Here is a 20,127-nt window from a genome sequence, read left to right on the forward strand (position 1 = left end):
TGATAGCAACCCCGACTTCAGGCAGCAAGCAGTTTATATAGGGTTTGATTACATTAGCAGTACATGCCTTATTGTTTCAAAAAGAATCTTACTTAGTTACCAAACAAAGGTGTTTTGGCAAGTGTCTAGGGTAACAGTAGTTAGGCAACAATTAAACGATAATTTCCACTATCAATACCAATTTTATGATTATATAAACTTCCCATTCTTTTAGGGTTAACAAAAAGCAACTTCTGGGGCATTGTGGGAATTGATTAATTAAGCCCACTTGCCGAGCTAGGAACTTTCCCAGGTGGGTTCAGGTTGGCTAGTTACACATTGTTTTATTGCTCAGCATTGACACCGAGGCTCCCATCCCTGACCCTGGCTTCCTTGCTCTCTAGTGAATGCTCATGGTATGTCTCCACCCATATCATAACAGATTCCTACTCCCCACAGCCTTGTGTCTTTTACCAGATTGCTTTGCCTTTAGGATGCTGGCGTGATGCAGCCCGTGAGGCGGCCCCTTCGGAGCTGTCCACAAAAGGAGAATCGCCGGCCTGGTCCCTGAAGACAAGTCCTTGTGCTCAGAGAACTCACCCATATGAGAGGTGTGATCTGCTCTGGAGGGACACTGTGCCCAGAACTGCACCCCGGGATTCACTCTGTGTGGCTCCAAGTAGGGACAGGCTCCTGGTCAGCACAGACAGTGACCACCAGCAGCATCAAGAGCCGTGCCCTGGGGAAAATCCCTTCAGGGGGCATAGCACTGGGGCTTTCCCTGTGAAGAGCTTTGCCACCCATGTGTCAGGGAAGGACTGTGCTGGCATGGAAGATGGAGTGGCCTGGCCAGGCTGTCCTGGCTTCTCCCCTCACAGTGGGACAGAGATGGACCAGGGGACTGGGATCACAGTCACCTCCCCACATAACCCTCGTTTCGGGCAGAGAGACAGTGGTAAAGACAAATTGTCTCTGAACCCCTTTCCTAACCTTGATAGCCAGAGAATTCGTTCTAAAAGGGGACCCTCTGAGGGTTTGCCCCGGGGAAATACGTCCAAGGAGAAATCAGCTCCAACTCACTGCAGAATGCACAGAGAAGCATCTCCCATGTGTAAGGAGTGTGGAAAGGCCTTCACTCACCCATCCCACCTGAAAGAGCACCAGAAACAGCACACTGCAAAGCAACATTACACCTGCAGTGAATGTGGAAAGGTCTTTAGTCGCAAAGACACACTTGTTCAGCACCAGAAAATCCACACCGGAGAACGGTCTTTTGATTGCAGTGAATGTGGGAAGGCCTACAGCCGCAGCTCCCACCTGGTTCAGCACCAAAGAATTCACACGGGAGAAAGGCCTTATAAATGTGGTGAATGTGGGAAGGCCTTCAGCCGCAAAGACACTCTGATCCAGCACCAGAGATTCCACACTGGAGAACGGCCATACGGGTGCAGTGAGTGTGGGAAGTTCTTTAGTCAAAGTTCCCACCTTATTGAACACTGGAGAATTCACACTGGGGCAAGACCTTATGAATGCAGTGAGTGTGGCAAGTTCTTTAGTCATAACTCCAGCCTCAGTAAACATAAGAGAGCCCATTCAGGAGCCAGGATGTATGTATGCAGCAAATGTAGGAAGGCTTTCAGCTGCAAAGACACCCTTGTTCAGCACCAGATAATTCACACTGGAGCAAGACCTTATGAGTGCACTGAGTGTGGGAAGGCCTTCAGCCGGAAAGACACACTACTGCAGCACCAGAAAATCCACACTGGAGAACGGCCTTATGAGTGTGGTGAGTGTGGGAAATTCTTTAGCCACAGCTCCAACCTTATTGTACACCAGAGAATTCACACAGGAGCAAAACCTTATAAATGTAGTGAGTGTGGAAAGTGCTTTAGCCACAACTCCAGCCTCATTCTACACCAGCGAGTCCACACGGGAGCGAGACCATATGTGTGCAGTGAATGTGGAAAGGCCTACATCAGCAGCTCCCACCTCATTCAGCACAAGAAAGTTCACACAGGAGCAAGACCTTATGAATGCACTGAATGTGGCAAGTTTTTTAGCCGCAATTCGAGCCTCATATTACACCAGAGGGTTCACACTGGAGAAAAATCTTATGTGTGCAGTGATTGTGGGAAAGCCTATGGCAGAAGTTCCCATCTTGTTCGACACCAGAAAGTTCATGGGGGGAACAGTCTCTGAAAGCCATTTTGGTGGCAATTTAACTGTCACTTCCCCTCAAGAAATGTCAGAAGAAGGCAGGAAATGTGCTGATTTCTTGTTCAGCCTGCTGGATCAGTGTGTGTGAGTGGCTTTTGAGGGAGCCACACCAGCAGAAATGCCTTATCCATTCATGTATCTGCCCACGGTAGGTTCCCAAAGCTTCATGCAGGGCTGTGTCACCGCCAGTGCCTACAGTGGAGCCAGCCCATTATTCCCGGCTGTCAGCATTTGCGTACAAGTCATTCCAGTGTGCTCAGGGAAGGTTATCGTCTGCGCCTCACCTCTGGCCTGGTGGGCCAGTAAGTGTGTCGGGCTTATTTCTCCCCCGTGACTGGGTTCTCATGGACATGATCTGGCTCTGGCTAAAGCTGTCTGAGCTGGATGCCACTGGAGGTTACCAGGCATGATTTCCTTTCTTTGTGGACAAGTGGACAATAAAAGTGATAATCCTGCTTCCAAGTCACATGACTTTGGGACTGCCCACCCTGGGCTGCTCTGGTCCAAGGGTGATAAAGGCTGTGCAGTTGTTCTCACTCTCCACGTTAGAAGAATTGTGTTTTCTCCTTATGAAAGTATAGGCAGTTCTCATGGGCACCAAATTGCTCTGCTTCCAGGGCATGGAACAGCCCTTGTTTCGCTTGTCCTCATTTGCATTGTTTCCAGGCTAGAAAACCCCTGGGCTTTGTGCCTAATCTGTGGTCTGGCAGCCAGGATCTCATGGGAGTGCTGGGTCTGCCGAAGCTCTCCAGTGCTTCTGGAAGCAACATGATGAGGGTACTTTGTTCTAAGGACTATCCTGTATAACTCAGCACTTTGGAGAGATTTTGTCTTTTGGACGTGGACATGGCCAGTTTCTGTGTTCAGAACCCTGAAGGCCAGACTCACTGACTGGGAGGCTAGAGGGCAAAGTGTGTGTTACAGTTGGTACAGAAATGCTGGGATAATAGGTGGGATGACTGGTGAATGAGGCCACATTCTATTCTAAAGAAGCTTTTCTAGTTGAGGTTATTCTTCAGTAATAGAGCCTTACAGGTGAGACCTGGGTTCAGTCCCCAGCATAAAAAAATAAAAGGGGGCTGGAGAGATAGCACAGCAGGTAGGGTGTTTGCCTTGCACGCGGCCGACCCAGGTTCAATTTGCAGCATCCCATATGGTCCCCTGAGCACCACCAGGGGTAATTCCTGAGTGCAGAGCCAGGAGTGACCCCTGTGCATCGCCAGGTGTGACCCAAAAAGGAAAAAAAAAAGAGGCGTTTATGTCCTTTGGGTTTGGATATGGTTGAGAGTGTACAGAGACCGTTAGGCTCCTCAGATACCCCAAGTACTGTGGCTGGAGCCGCTCTCCATAAATATTCCAAAAATTTTTTGGCTCCTATACCTCTCTGAGTTGCTCACCTTTTCACTCTCTGGCAAGAACCCCCAAACATCAAGGATAGGACCTCTGATGAGCCAGTGTTTTTAGTGATGAAAATTAATCACTGTCCTGCTTTTGCTGACATAGGCAAAGTTCACCCTCCTAAATTATGGGAAGAACAGAGTAGGGCCAAAATAGTTGGAAGATGTTACTTTCTAAGAGGATGATAATTATTAATTTTTAAGGTGAATATTTAATCTTAACAATTCTGATATATATGCCTATCCTGAAATAAATTGCATATATGTAAAGTATAAAACTTTTTTTTTCCAGCATGTATATATATTGTATGTATAGTTAACTGTCAACATAGTCAAGGCCACCAATGTCTCCCACGTGGCCAGGAGGCTCCTCGTGTCCTATCCGCCTTTCCACTCCCCACTGTTCTCGAGCAGCACCATTTTTTTAGGCGTTCATGGAAGTGGAATCTTGCTGGGGATGGGGACTCAACTTTTTCACTAGCCAGAAGATTTTTCAGGGTTGGGAGCACACACCTGGTGGTGCTCAGGCCTTACTTTTGGCTATCTGCTTAGGGATCACACCTGGCTGTGCCCAGGGATTGAACCCAGGTCTGCAAAGTGCAAGGCAAGTGCCCTACCTGCTGTGCTATCTTGCCAGTCCCCTAACCATAACTCTTGGAAGCAAAGTTGCTAACAGTTTATTTGTGTTTGGGGAAGGTAGCCCACACCTGGCAGTGCTTGGTCCACTGTTAGCCACTGGTATGTGGGTGACAGGCAGACTGGAGGTGAAACCCAGGGTCCTGCCTGTAAACATGCACTCCAGTCCTTTGCCCTATCTCCCCAGCCCACTTCCATTTGTATTTTGACTATTCCTGCACTGTTAGGGCACATCATGGTAGGGTTTTGCCCATTCATGCTTCACAATATGCAAGGATCCTACCACTGAGACATCCTGGCCCCTTCACTGGTTTCTTGGCATTCTTTTGTGGTAAACTGTTTAAAGCTGTACATTTCTTGGGGCTGGAGCGATAGCACAGCGGGTAGGGTGTTTGCCTTGCACGCTGCCGACCCAGGTTCGATTCCCAGCATCCCATATGGTCCCCTGAGCACCTCCAGGAGTGATTCCTGAGTGCATGAGCCAGGAGTAACCCCTGTGCATCACCAGGTGTGACCCAAAAAGAAAAAAAAAAGCTGTACATTTCCGTCTAATAGTTTAGCTGTGTCACATGGATTTTTACAGATAGTATTTTAATTTCCGCCTAGCTCAAATTAGTTTGAAATTTTCCCTTTTAACTTTAGGCTCTTTGGCCATGTGCAGTTTAATACACTCCTCCCTATTAAATTTCTAGGGCTTTTCAGTCAAGAGTGCAAAAGTCACAATTAAGAGCTTGAAATTGGTAGTCTGTGGGACACAGGAAGTGCCTTCAGCTTAAGGAAGTGGCCACTGCAGCTGTCAGGTGTCACTTGGAAAGGAACACTCAAAACATTCATCTTTTCTGGAATGGATGATGGTGATCAGCAGAGACTAACTCTTGCCAAGTTAAAGTATGTGGCAGACTGTCAGGCTTTTTTTTTCCCTCCAAGAATCCTTTCTGTCACTTTTCTTGGAAAACCAAGAAATCATTACTGTTAATATTTACTTCATGTCCATTCCACAGTGATTTTCTTCTTTTTTCTTTCCAGCCAACATCTCGACTCCCCTTGCAGAGACATTGCAAGTTGCAGGGGGAGATGTCCAGCCACTGGGCAGCAAGGTGGGAACTGCCAGAGATTGATACTTAGGCTTTCAGCGGGTAAGGGCTGTTTTAGCAGGAAGAGCTTGCAGTGGACATGGACAACCCGGATTCAATCTCTGTGACCATCCCCCCAAAAAAGACCACTTTAAACACTGTGCTTAAATCGTCTAGTGTTTTGGGAGTCCCAGTGGTAGTGCTCAGGACTTACTCCTGACACTACTAAGGTATTACTCCTGACTCCAGGAACCCTATGTGACTCAGGATGGAACCCTGGTTGGCTGCATCATGCAAGGCAAGTGCCTTAAGTCCTGTCCTCTCTTCAGCCCCTAAATTGTTTAAAGGACACATTGCCCTTTTGAGGGGGACATGTGTATCCCCACTCATTATGTGTGGGATTCCATAAAGACAGGATGCAGCATGGCCTACAGCTATAAGAAAACTCCACCGGTCCTCTGACAAACAAGGCTGTTTTTTCAGAATACCACTTCACCGGAGACAGAAGAACCTATTATCAAGGTTTCAAATTCTTAATGAGAACCTATCTCATGGTCGGAGTCCTGGCTTTGATGAACGGATCCATCTAAACTCTCCTTTCAGTAAGGAGCATCTCTGACCACGTGTTGTGTTGGCCTGCATGGGGTACAGTGCAGGCTTGGCTGGAGGCACAGGTGTCAGGTGGTCTGGACACAACCCTGTACATCAGGTGATACTAGGGACAGTTCCTGTGGGACAAGGAAAGGACTCCTCCATCCTTTAGGGCAAGTGTAAGGAAAGGGGCTGTCATCAACACTTCCAATATGAGCCCTGAATTCAGAGAATCACAGGAGCAGGGTGCCCCTCAACTTGGAAAGTTCAGGCTTTCAGGGGGATATTTATTTAGAACATGGGAGATATTTATTAAAATATGTACATGTAGGGGCTGGAGCAATAGCATAGCAGGTAGGGTGTTTGCCTTGCACGCGGCTGACCCGGGTTCAATTCCCAGCCTCCCATATGGTTCCCTGAGCAACACTAGGGGTAATTCCTGAGTATAGAGCCAGGAGTATCCCCTGTGCATCGCTGGGTGTGTCCCAAAGAGAAAAAAATATATGTACACGTAATTGGGCCATTAGAAATGAAGTACTGTGTCCACACTTTATTCCTATTGAAATGCTAATTTATGTATAGTATTTGCTAATCGATGCACTTATATCACCACCCCTGACAATCTTAAAAACATGAAAAATGCAAACTACATTTCAATTTCCTTACCCATCTTTCCTACAGAAGATACACAAAATTATGTGTGGGACTCCATAAAGACAGGATGCAGCACTGCCTACAGCTATAAGAAAACCCCACCGGTCCTCTGACAAACGTATCCTTGGAGGATAAGGTTGAGTGTTTTCAGAATACCACTTCACTAGAGACAGACTGCCAGCCTTGAACCAGCCTACACTGTGCAAACACACGGTGGCGCCAGACGGCAGCTGCGCTGATTGGAACGCAGGAACATGAAAGGGTATTAAAAAATCAGACACAGGGCTGCAGGGTGGAAGAGGAGAGAAACCAGAATGAACGTGCAGCTCTCCTTGGTCTCCTGCTCACTTCTTCAGCGCCATCGCACCCCACCCTCTCAAGAGGGTCGACAATGTGTCTGGATAGTTACTGCAAATATATGATTTGTAAATCTTCCTTGGCAGCTTTTGCACGCTGGTGTTAGCCTGACTATTTGGAATATGCACGAGGATCTGTTTTCCTCCTCGCTACAAACCACAGCAGGGAGACAGGAGCTTGTCATGGGCTCTGCCCCAGCAAAAAGATCAATGATGAAAGAGCAAAGCCTTTCACCAAAAGTTTGTATCTCTGAAAATCCACAGAAAGTCGTGAGTGATTGATGTGAGGAGCCACTGAAATGGGGGGGGGGGGAGAAGAGGAGGGAGTGTGTGTGACTCTTCTCGACCTTTGACTATTTTGTAACATGATTTTATGTAATATGTAATTTTTTTTCAAAATAATGTTTTCTATAGCTAAGAGAACCTGCTAGGAAACCGGGAATGGCTTTTATACTGCGGCCAGACCTGAGCATGTTCCCCGGTGCATAAATGAAGAGAAGACGGAGCGATCGAGGAACCTGAAAAGGGTGACACGAAGTCTCAACCACAGAAATGCAGGAAACGCCCTCTGTCGCCCACCTCACTCCGCCCGGCGGCGCTGTGCACCGGTGCCCATGGGCGCAGTCCTGTACGCAACACGCAAAGGAGGTCAAGGGTCGCTTACTCGGTTGGGGTCCTCCCGGGTCTGCGTGTAAGAACGGGCGGGAGGAGGGTGCTCGGGAGTTTTTCGAACACGGAGGACCCGGCGCCGCCGCCAGCCCGCACCCACACCCCTCTCGCAGGGAGTGCGTCTCCTCCGCCCTCGCCGCCATTGTTCCCAGGTCCCAGCTAAGAGCGTAGGTGCCCCAGCGAAGACAGAGGCCGCGTCCTTCCCAGAATGCCGTGGGCGCCGAGGCTCGCGTTACCCAGGCGGCACCGCGACAGGCCCAGGGCAGAAGCACTTCCGCCCTAGAGGCGGGTCTTCCGGCCCCGTCCGTTCCGGAACATTAGGGGCTCGGAGTCTCCACGCAGCTCTGCGTGGCTGGTAGGTAGGTAGTCGCCGTGGTCCCCAGCCGCCGCCGCGTGCGTGATTGGTAAGTTTTTGTGGTATCTGATGAGAACAGAATGAGGAGTCCTTGGTCAGGCACGTAGTGGCAGTGTGACACGTAGCGGTTTCTGTTCTGAAAGTTAAGTCAGCTACGGAACTTCAGTAGCAGAGGGGAAAAGTGATCTTGAGTCTTAACAGGCTGCCCCGACTGCAGAGCACAAAACTGAATTGGAGGGAGGGAGACAGACTCTAAAGTGGACCGCTGCGGTCGTCCGATTATTATTGATTAAAACACCTTTCACAATAGATTACGCATGGAATCTCATCTCCATACTTTGCACTTGGTGAAGTGTAAGATAAGTATAAGATAATCAAAAGAAGAGCAAACGCAGTTTGTTGAATATTGTACAATTCAAGATTAGAGTTGGAAAGAAAACAAATTTGCATGAATAGTTTGGCTTGTTTTTAAAGCTGTATACAGGAAGTCATATGATTAGAATGGGGACTATTCTGGAAGAATAAAAAATGTCCTATTTCTTTAAGATTGCAGATCGATGTCTAACATATTGAAGGGGCTATTCATCATTATAGTGGTAATGATAATGGTTTTGATCCATTCGTACTTGTTGTGGCACTGTTCAAAAGTTTTACTGATGAGAGTTCTAAGGTTTAAAAACTTAATTTTCTTCCTTGCCTCAGTTATGTGGGCAACCAGAGTGGCCTTAATCTTCAGTTCTTCTGGACTCTAACACCAGTGCTTTCCATTTTTTAATAAGCGAGAAGTGTTATTTACATTTTTCACTTCCTCCTCCCCTTCCCTTCACTGTTCTTGATGTGACTGCAATGATGGGAATCACGACATCTGCTGCAATAGTTGTATATTTCACTCTGATGCTCCCTGCGGGGCACACACCAGGAGTTATATATTTTGCTCCTATGCTGGGGGTGTGGGGACACATCAGGTTGCGGTGTTCACACTCAGTTGCGGTGCAAACTTGAAGTTTGCACTCCTAGTTGCTATACTTGCACCTTGTGCTTAGCAAGGATCATCTTTGCTGCCTATATATATATATATATATATATATATATATATATATATATATTTGACTGCTCTGTGGCCCCAAAATTGAAGCTGTAGGGCTACCAGGCTCAAATCGCAGTGCTTAGAGCATGAAGAGGTATAAGGGACTGTACACTTACAAGATACGTTTTCTAGTCACTGAGCTATTCTTTGGGCCTAAAACCTTTACCTTTAAGCAGTATTTTTTTTTCTTTTTGGGTCACACCTGGCGATGCACAGGGGTTACTCCTGGCTCTGCATTCAGGAATTACTCCTGGTGGTGCTCAGGGGACCATATGGGATGCTGGGGATCGAACCCAGGTCGGCCGCGTGCAAGGCAAATGCCCTACCCACTGTGCTATCGCTCCAGCCCCAAAGCAGTAATTTTCTACACCAGCAAATGATTTTGTTCTTGAAAATAATTGTTTTGAAGGCACATGAAAAAGTGCTCTACATCACTAATCATCAGAGAGATCCAGATCAAAACAACCATGAGATACCACCTCACACCACAGAGACTGGCACACATCCAAAAGAACAAAAGCAACCACTGTTGGAGAGGATGTGGGGAGAAAGGGACCCTTCTACACTGCTGGTGGGAATGCCGACTAGTTCAGCCCTTTTGGAAAACAATATGGACGATTCTCAAAAAACTAGAGGTTGAGCTTCCATTTGATCCAGCAATACCACTGCTGGGAATATATCCCAGAGAAGCAAAAAAGTATAGTCGAAATGACATCTGCACTTATATGTTCATCGCAACACTGTTTACAATAGCCAGAATCTGGAAAAAACCTGAGTGCCCTAGAACAGATGACTGGTTGAAGAAACTTTCGTACATCTATACAATGGAATACTATGCAGCTGTTAGGAAAAATGAGGTCATGAAGTTTGCATATAAGTGGATCAGCATGGAAAGTATCATGCTAAGTGAAATGAGTCAGAAAGAGAGAGACAGACATAGAAAGATTTCGCTCATCTGTGGAATATAGAATAATAGACTAGGAGACTAACACCCAAGAATAGTAGAAATAAGTACCAGGAGGCTGTCTCCACGGTTTGGACGCTGGTCTCTCATTCTGGGTAACTTAGAGAAGAGAACACCAAGTAAAATGTGGTCGGAGGTCATGCGAGGGAAGGGTGACGCGTGCTGAATGTAGATTAGAGACTGAACACAATGGCCACTCAACACCTTTATTGCAAACTACAACACCTAATCAGAGAGAGAACAAAAGGGAATACCCTGCCATAGTGGCAATGTGGGGTGGGGGGAGATGGGACTGGGGAGGGTGGGAGGGATGCTGGGTTTACTGGTGGTGGAGAATGGGCACTGGTAAACGGATGGGTTCTCGAACTTTGTATGGGGGAAACATGAGCACAAAAATGTATAAATCTGTAACTGTACCCCCACGGTGATTCACTAATAAAAATTAAAAAAAAAATAGAAGTTAAAATCCAACAAATAAAAGATTTAATTTTTAGTTGAAAAAAAAAAGAAAATAATTGTTTTGAATAGTCAGTGTTTTATATTGTTGAATTTTTACACGTTTTTCCTAATTACATGTAGCATAAATTGTACATTCTTTCATTTATAATTTTAAAAGGTTGAGGACAAACAATGTATTTTTTTTGCATTGTTAACAATTACATTTATGATGACACAAAAAAATGCTGCTCCCCAAAATTTAAAAGGATACCTTTTTTTTAAAACTATACCATCAATCTATTAAACTTAAAAGAAACACCAACACACTAGTGTATTAGTTTGTTTAGCTTTTGGTTTTTCATTAGTTGTGATTGTTGATAGATTCTGTAGGTACTCCTAGTGGTATTATCCTCTTACATATTTGAGATAAGTCTATACAGTAACACTGGCTTTAAGTTTTATACTCTTGAGTTTGTTCATAAGCAAATGTATTATTTGTATTCTCATGTGCAGACAGTAAATAAATTATTAATCTCAGAATTATTCATCTTTATTATCTTCAATTAAGATCTGCATTTGACTTCATTCCTGAATAGATTTCTCCCCCCATTTAGAGTAGGAAGTGTAGTAAGAATAGGCTTTAAAACAATTTTTAACTTTTTTTTTTATCCTTTAGAGAAACCTTGTGACCTGTATAGTAGGATTTAGAATTTGTTGTGGTTGGCAAATTTTATGATAAAATGTAAGATGAGAATTATTAATGTCAGAAGTAATACTTTAATAAGATATTCAAACTTTAAGTTGCAAGACATTTATTATTGGATTTAAGAGATGTGAAATTCTCAGAATAAGTAATGTATTCTATATTTTAGATTAGTAAGAAAATTAGTGGGGCTGAAGAAATAGCACAGCAGGTAAGGTGCTTACCTGGATATGACCCATTGATACATATGGCCCTTTAAGACGTGCAAGGAATGATCCTTGAGCAGAGCCTGTACTAAGCCCTGAAAAAGCTGAGTGTGGCAGAAAAAACTAAAGAGAAAAATTAGAAGTATTTAAAACATGGACTGGAGCGATAGCATGGCAGGTAGGGCATTTGCCTTGCACATGGCCAACCCGGGTTTGATTCCTCCTTCCGTCTTGGAGAGCCCAGCAAGCTAACCCGTGGCATATTCGATGTGCCAAAACCAGTAACAAGTCTCACAATGGAGACATTACTGGTGCCTGCCTGAGCAAATCGATGAACAATGGGATGACAGTGCTACAATGCAGACAGGGACTGGATTAGAATGAACTGTGGAAACTGGAGAAGTACTGGGCATCTGGTTTGGGTTGTTTTATGGCTATCTATGGAACTTGGGGAGTTTCTGATAGAATTTCAAATGAGCTGCCTAAGGTATGTAAGTGGGTGGAGTTTTGATCTGTTTTAGTTAGACAAGAGATTCTAACTGATTAAAAGACAATTTGTGTTATAGAAGCAGAAGATAACGAGAGGTATTTAGATCTGAAGGTATTTTGGGGTAGTTGTAGGTGAAGCTTGGAAGTTTAGAGTTTAATTTATTGTATTGCATTTGCCATGAATGCTGTGTGCAGAGGGTTTGTGAAGAGAGCAGAGAAACACCAATGGTAGTGGTGAGGAGGATATGTATGATGGAGGTCTGGTCCTATAAGTGATGTGGGAGTGAGAATTAATGGATCCAGGAGCCAAGGTCCTGGTAGTTGGAGTTTGAAGAGAGCTGCATGAACTTAAGTTACAGTGTCTGGGAGGCATGATCCTGGGACTCATGCTTTCGTCCAGGTGAATGATAAGCCCTGCTTCCCAGACCAGAGCAGAGTGAGCATCTGTTTGCCCGCGAAGTTAGAGAGCTGGGGAAATAATACACAGGTAGTGCGTCAGGGGTTGGGAATAGCTATGGGGTTCTGGGAAGGCTGCTTATGTACACATTCCCCATCATCCAGGGCTCCTTTGAGGATGTCGCTGTGTATTTTTCTCAGGAGGAGTGATGCCTTCTTGATGACACACAGATTTCTTTACTGCAGTGTCTTTGCACTTGTTGCATTATTGGGTCAGACCTGCTCAGTTGCCCTGGTGTCCTCAGTGGTCTCTTTCTTTTTTCCTCAAGGGCCCAAGTTACCTATATAAACCCTCACCTCTCAGGAGCCCCAACACAAAACATCAACTGTCTGAAACTTTTGCAGTGAGGTTTTTTTGGGCAAAAGATAGGACTCAGTCCAATAACTCTGTCTGATTTGATGATGTGATTTCCTGCTAATCTGACCCTCTCAACAATGCCACAACTGTGCTTCTGGTTCTGCCCCTTTAAGCAGTCATTTCTAGGACCTGACTTTACCAGGAATTACAAGGACCCATCAAGATCACTTTGTGAGGGCTTCTTGGTTACTTGCTTCTACACTTTCTGAAGAAGGTTTTGTGACTAGTTACTTGGCCAGTGTTGACCACTCACCTGTCTTGGCTGTCCTTTGGGACTGCCATCTTCTAGGAAGATGTATTGCCCCACAGGAGCTGGGCATCGAACTCTGGGTAATCTTCATAGACCATGACTGCACATAAAGAAATAGGCACAATGAGTGGCCTGCCATAGAGGTTCACATAAAGGGGAAGGGTGACAGTACGACTGGGTTTAAATTATGTCAGGATTTGTTTTGTGCCCAACATTTTTTTTTTTTGCTGAGGCCAGTGGCTATGTATTTCATTTCTTTGCCTGCCAGTCATTTCTACTTTTGGAAAAGCCCTAGGATTATCCCTTACCTCTTTCACCACTCATTTCTCCATCCCCTATTCCCTCTGCAATGTTCAATATTGTTATGAGGTCTGCATATATCTTTAAAATGGTTTTTGTACTTCGTGACAGTTGGGTTTCCTTAGGCTTGGACACAAACCTTCACACAGCAGCCAAGGCACTAGTAGGAACTCTGTGGAGAGTGAGTTGTAGACCCCCAGCTCTGCTCTGCACTGTGCTAGTCCCTGTGTCTCTTATCTAGAGTGTCTTCCTCTTATGTGATAGAGGCCTTGTCATTCTGCAAAGTGACCCTTTCCTCAAAATGCTCATAGCACTCTCCTAAAATGTGTATGTCAGATCTACATTTATAATGATGCTTCCTCCTCCCAAAGTGTACATAAAATTCACCAGAATTTCTCAGCTTTTAGGTTGTCTTCAGGGTGTGAAAGATGAGAAGGCAGTTTCAGAAGAGAATTTCTGCAGAAGTATCACAGGCAGATGTGTCCACACAGGCCTATGTCTGGGAGATGTGTGACCTCAACCCAGGGGTTTTTATCTAAATGATACCCTCAGAATAAACACCATAGGAAAACTATGTGGGAGTGTGGGAAATGCCACTAGCAGCAGAAGCACAATGGAGAGAAACTTTTCAGAAGAAACATGAAGAAGGCCCAGGAGCCCTCTGAGGACAGTTGCAGAGTTCACATGTCAAGACCTTCATGTGCCAAGAGGGTAGAGAGGACTTCCCTAATAGCTCCAGTCTTCTCCCTCATCAGCTCTCTCTCAGTCATGGTTTGCCTCAGAAAAATGCCAAGTGTGAAGAGGAATTTCTAAGTGGACAAATACTCTATAAGTATGGTGAATGTGGGAAAAGTTTTTGCCAGAAGTACAGGCTTGCTGCACACCAGAGTCCACACTGGAGAAAGACCTTATGAGTGTAGTGAATGTGGGAACCTTCAGCTTCAAACACAGACTTGTTCAACACCAGAGTTCACACAGGAAAAAAGGCCATATGAGTGTAATGAACGTGGTAAAGCCTTCAGTAACAAACCAGCTGTTTGACACCAGCAAATTCACACAGGAGAGACACCTTATGAGTGTTGTGAATGTGGGAAATTTTTTAGCCAAAGTTCTAGATTTGGTGAACATCAGAGAATTCACACTGGGTCTCAGCCTTATAATTGTCATGAATGTAGAAAATTATTCATTTCCAACTCCAATTTAATTAAACACCAGAGAGTTCACACAGAAAGAATGCAGTGGATGTGGGAAATTATTTAATTTAATAATTATTTGTTTAATGAAGCCTCAGCCTCATTAAACATCTGAGGATTCACACTGGAGTATGGCCTTATAAATGTAGTGAAAGTGGTAGACGTTTTAGCCAAAGCTTTGGCCTCATTCAATACCAGAATGTTCATACTGGGAAAAGATTATGAGTGCAGTGAATGTGGTGATTCTTGGCTCAAAGCATCCAACTTATTTGGCACCCCAAGTTCACACCTCAGAAGGATATCTACCATGAATGTAGCAGATGTGGGCAAGTCTTGATCAGAGGTCTTCTCCCATTGAAGTCCAGAAATTTCACGGCCCAGATAGGTCTTATGAATGCAGCAAGTGAGGAAAATCCTTCATCTGCAGGTCTACTTTCACTAGACACCCTAAGTACACATTAGAGAAAAGCTTTAGAACAAGACAGCAGGGAACAGATTCTCCCTATTTGATAGGACACATGCTAGAGAGCCTCTGTGAGGGTGTGGGGACTCCCTGAGCCCCATACCTGGTAAAATTCAGAGAGACTGCCTGTGTGGACCAGCTTCATAAGCAGCTTTTAGGGAACCATGCTTTACTTGCCAACTAGCCCATAGCCTTTAATATAGTTATGTCCTGCAAGTTGCTCAAAAAGGGAAAAACCATCTTCTTTCTGTCAAATAGTCAATTCCCACATTTTGCATCAGTCACCTCAATGAGATGAAGGTAGGTCAGTCTCTGCTCTCCCATCACCTGGAAGGAAGCATGAGTAACATGAACCCTTAGATGTTGTCATTCTTTGGGGAGGCTCCCCTGAGTGGTATTCAGAACACCAGGTGTTGCGAGGGGTATGTAGGAGCCCTGCAGCATCAGGAGTTAACGGGGCCACTATTGAAGTGCTCTGGTTTTAACACAGGCCATACCAGTTGGTGCTCAGGGGCCTCCAGAGCTGCACTGTACAATGTTTGGGAGACTATTTGTGCCAGGGATAGAATGAGAGTTGGCTATGGGCAAGGCATGTACCTCAGCTCCCTGGTATGCTATCTCAAGCTCCTGGATGTTTTGTTCTTATCTGGCTAGGACATGGGCCTGATAAGCTTTGACCCAGAAGACCCTGTTTCGGGCCTGCCTGTGGCTTACAAAACCCTTGTACTGGACCCTCTGCTCCTAATGACTTTGATTCCAGAGGCCTTCTAACCCATTTTGGCATCCAGAACAGCTTCTTACAGCAGTGCACTGGGACTGTGAGCTGGGCTACAACTCCGAGCTGCCTGGGGATGGATCTTTCCTCTCCACCCTGTTTTTCTGCATGGAAAATAGCGGCAGCAGCAATATCCATGTGGCGAGAGCCACCTTCTAAGACTCCTAACCCAGAGGTATATGATTTTTACACTTTGGGGCTCCTAGGTAATCATGGGAAGTGGGTGTTACCGGCACGCCCTCGGCCCAGATAAATCCGGAGCTGCTGAGAGCTAAATGGACCCTCTGCTCCTAAACATTTTGATTCTAGAGTTTTATGCAATTTCTGGCAGAATTTTCCCTGGACTTTATACAGAAATCCAAAACGCGCAGCGGCCGCGCGACTTAACATCTCTTAATTGTCAGCAATGTGAAATGGTTCCTTTTTTGCAGGTCTGACTTTGGGGGGAAACTCCAAACAATAACAGTGAGTTTTTTATTGAAATATTGAAGGTAATCAAAGTAGCAGCCATTTCTCTAGACTGTGAACTAAGCAATAGCCCCACGCAGGCCGAGAAGATGAAATATCCCTCTTTCCAGGTTGTTTCCCATTTTCGGGGAGAAACGTGGCGTGGCGTCCACCATACTATGAGGCGCGGGATGGGGGATGAGGAAAAAAAAAGGAAAAGGAAAAAGAAAAGAAAAAAGAGTTATGTACTTGGAGCAGTGGGGCTACATATCTCTTCATTCTAAGCAATGGAAAACTAATTATCAAATGCTTCCTTGGTAGTAGGGCTGTCTTTCTTGGGGGGAAACTCCAACAACAATAGTGAGTTTTGTGTTGAAATATGGAATGTAATCAAGGTAAAGAGAAAATGAAGTGAAATTCATCAGTTATGCAGTTGGGGGGCGGGGGCGGGAGGTATACTGGGGTTTTTGGTGGTGGAATATGGGCACTGGTGAAGGGATGGGTGTTTGAATATTGTATAACTGAGACATAAGCCTGAGAACTTTGTAACTTTCCACATGGTGATTCAATAAAAAAAATTAAAAAAAATATAGATACATATATAAAAAACAAACAAACAAAAACCCTTGTACGACTTTATTCATATTCTTATGGTTGTTATCCTTCAAGCCACCCTGTTTGGGAGCTGTCTGCCTCAGTTTGTTTTGGTGTGTTCATAGCAAAACTTTATTGTTTACTGGGTTTCATTTCATCCTGGGTTTCAGCTCAGTGGGAAAGTAGCACTGAAAACAGAATTAGACCCAGCATAAAGTGGTAAGATTTCATGGATGTGTCAAGCATTGTTCAAAGCTTTCAGGGATAGACCACAATGCTCCCTGGGACTAAGCCTGTGTGCTGGATGCCAGGGTTTTGGTGTGCACCCTGAGATGATTGTTGTGAGAGCCAGTAGAGTGCTGCAGAATGCCCTGACCCCTTGCCAGGCTGTCTTCACTGAGGCGGGGCACCTCGGAGGTAGGAGGGGGTTACTCGGGTTGAGTTTCCCTCCCTGCCCCAAACAGAACCCCGGCAACCAAAAACCTCCAGAACCCAATCACTGCCATGCCCAAGGCCATTCTCCAAATGCTCGAACGATCCTCACCCAAGAGGGCACGAGCCTCACCCAAAACGGGATGAACCTCATCAGAGAGCGGACTGGCAGGAAAACCCAGATATTCGGGAACCCATGACTGAGATCTCCAAGCTGGCTTGGCTTGGATCGGGACTGGGCCTCCTCCCCCCAGGTCCCCAGTTTTCCAGAATCTTGGCAGTCAAACCCACAAACTTCCCCTGGCACCATGTAATCTCATCAATGGCCAAGACCCAGAGACTATAGATATAAACTAAAGCTCCTGGAAGAGAATGACACGGAATTTCCTGAACATTATATTCTATCCATAACAAACAATGCAAAACAAATTGTCTAGCATTGCCTTTTTGGCAGGTTTGAGTAGTGGTGAGATTGGGGTCAAAATTTCAAATGTAACCAAACTAGAGAGACAGTATGGGAGAAACTGTCTGCCACACAAGCAGGGGAAGGGTTGGAAAGGGGGGAGGGGGGCAAATACTGGGGATTTTGGTGGTGGAAAGTGTACACTTGTGAAGGAATGGGTGTTTGATGACTATATGATCGAAGCTCAAATATGAAAGCTTTGTAGCTGTATTTCACGGTGAATCAAAATAAAAGGGCAAAAAATAATAGTAAAATAATAAAGTTAGCATTCAGAATAGAATTTTTAAAAAAAGTAATGTGGAGTTCATGACCAATTCAATCAGTTTAATCAATGGCTGAATAAATAGCAGTGCTCCTACATTATTAAAATATTAATAATCATTTATTAAATGTTAATTAGTAATGTTTACTCTTTGCTGACATATCTGGCATCACATTTCTTTTGAAGGGCAGTAGCCTGACAGAGCTATTACTTATGCTTTAAATAGAAGTCTCATTTCTCCTTGACCTTAGTATCTTTAGTAAAAGTGGAAAGATGAACATTTAGATGTAAGGCATTGGGGAAATTAGATGACAAAAAATAAAGGGTTTTTTTTTGGGGGGGGAGCTGGAGCACCGCCAGGAATAATTTCTGAGTGCAGAGCCAGGAGTAACCCCTGTGCATCGCCAGGTATGATCCAAAAAGGAAAAAGAAAGTGTTTTTTTAAACTACAGAAGTCCCAGAAATGGTGGTTGATATACATGTTGATATATCCTCAATGCCACTCACATGGTACCAAAAGGCAACCGTAAGTGTGAGTAATGGGGTGTGAAGTCTAGGCCTGTGAAGGTGCCAGAGTTCATAGAGAACAGAGAGAAACAGAGACAGAATCATCCAGTTGTACTATTTTGTATGTAGGGAACTACCAGAGGCTTGATGATCAAATACTCAAAAGGACAATTTCAAGGGTAACACAGTATAAAGTGCTGTCCTAGCCAGTATAAATGAGAAACCTCATGAGGAAACCTCAGGTAGGAATATATAACAATTATGTTTCAACACTGAAAGTGAATTTTTTTTTTTTTTTGCTTTTTGGGTCACACCTGACGATGCACAGGGGTTACTCCTGGCTCTGCACTCAGGAATTACTCCTGGCGGTGCTCAGGGGACCATATGGGATGCTGGGGATCGAACCCGGGTCAGCTGCATGCAAGGCAAACGCCCTACCCGCTGTGCTATCGCTCCAACCCCTGAAAGTGAATTTTTGTGGGGAGCTGCCACCAGTCTGTATTCAAGGCTTACTCCAGGCTCTGCACTCGGAATCACCTCTGGTGGACCCATATGGGGTGCAGGGTTTCAAAGCCAGGTTGGCCATGTGCAAAGCAAGCAACCAACCCTTTGTACTATGACTCTGACCCTGAAATTAGTTTTTTGTTTTTGGTTTTGGGGTCATATCCAGCAATGCTCAGGGGTTACTTCTGGTTCTGCTCAGGAATTATTCTTGACAGTACTCAGTGTGCCATATTGGGTGCTGGGGGTGAAGTGTAGGTTGGCTGCTTGCGAGGCAAGTGCCCTACCTGCTGTACTATCTCTCAAGCCCTGAAATTAGTTTTTAAATGAATACTGCATTTATATCGTAAAAATGCTTAGATTTCTGAGTGTGGCCCAAAAACTAAAAAATAAAATATGTTTAGAATCAAGATCCCAAACTATTACAATATATCTAAGGAATTCATTCAACCACGTAGCAAAAATATGTATCAATCTCAGTGCCTAAAAATAGGCAAAATAAAAGTGCCATTTTAAGAGTAGAGCTGAGTTACATCTTGCATTAATGAGGCTCTTGCTGAATCTCTGAACTACACTGCACACCCCCAGCACCACCAGGTGTAGCCCTAATGGCCAAAGAGGTGCCACAAATGACACCTGAACAATATAACTAATGTTGCAGTAAGGTTTGGTTAGACAGTCTGAGGCATTGAGATATGCACGTGAAAGAAATACTTTATGGAGGATCACAAACTGTCTCTGGTATTGTGTTGTACCCAGAGCAGCCTGTTCAGCCCCTTTTATTAACTAGCTTAATGTTCTAACCAATGATATTCAGCCACATAGGCAGAATATGCACATTCACTTAATCAACGGAAACAGTATCAAAGTCAGTTACATAACCAGAAGCATAGTCAATTAAAGTAACAGTAAAAGAAAAACAATTTTTCCTCCAAGCATAGTTAGGCCTGAGATTGTGAGATGTTGTACATCAACAAACTATAATACCATTTAACAGACTCAAACAAGGTAAAATTTTAGAGCAGTCACCTAAATAAAAAGACTTAAATATAGACAGCCAGGGGCTGGAGCAATAGTACAGCAGATTGGGCATTCACCTTGCATGTAGTCAACCCAGGTTGGATCACTGGCACCCTATATGATACTCTGAATCCAGCAAGAAGGATCCCTGAGTGCAGACCAAGGAGTAAGCCCTGAGTACCACTAGTCTGGCCAGAAAAAACAAAAAATTGAAAAGTATATACAAGTAATCACTGTCACTGTATCACTATCATCCAGTTGCTCATCTATTGGCTCGAGCGGGCACCAGTAA

At 44.7% G+C, this 20,127-nt stretch overlaps 1 protein-coding gene across 5 annotated transcripts in view; it reads left to right on the forward strand.

Annotated features, from left to right (window-relative positions):
- Window positions 1–4,607, forward strand: part of ZNF805 (zinc finger protein 805) — a 32,909-nt gene extending 28,302 nt beyond the window's left edge. For 3 of the 5 annotated variants that reach the window (XM_055145343.1, XM_055145341.1, XM_055145342.1), the window contains exon 3: window positions 335–4,607. In XM_055145343.1, the coding sequence (XP_055001318.1) occupies window positions 335–2,178 (1,844 nt within the window). In that variant the 3' untranslated portion in view covers window positions 2,179–4,607. The remainder of the gene's footprint in view (window positions 1–334) is intronic. The other 2 variants (XM_055145350.1, XM_055145354.1) reach the window with 1 other exon arrangement.
- Window positions 4,608–20,127: the final 15,520 nt, after the last annotated feature.

The sequence above is a fragment of the Sorex araneus genome, chromosome 8, assembly GCF_027595985.1.
Source record: "Sorex araneus isolate mSorAra2 chromosome 8, mSorAra2.pri, whole genome shotgun sequence".
Lineage (NCBI taxonomy): Eukaryota > Metazoa > Chordata > Mammalia > Eulipotyphla > Soricidae > Sorex > Sorex araneus.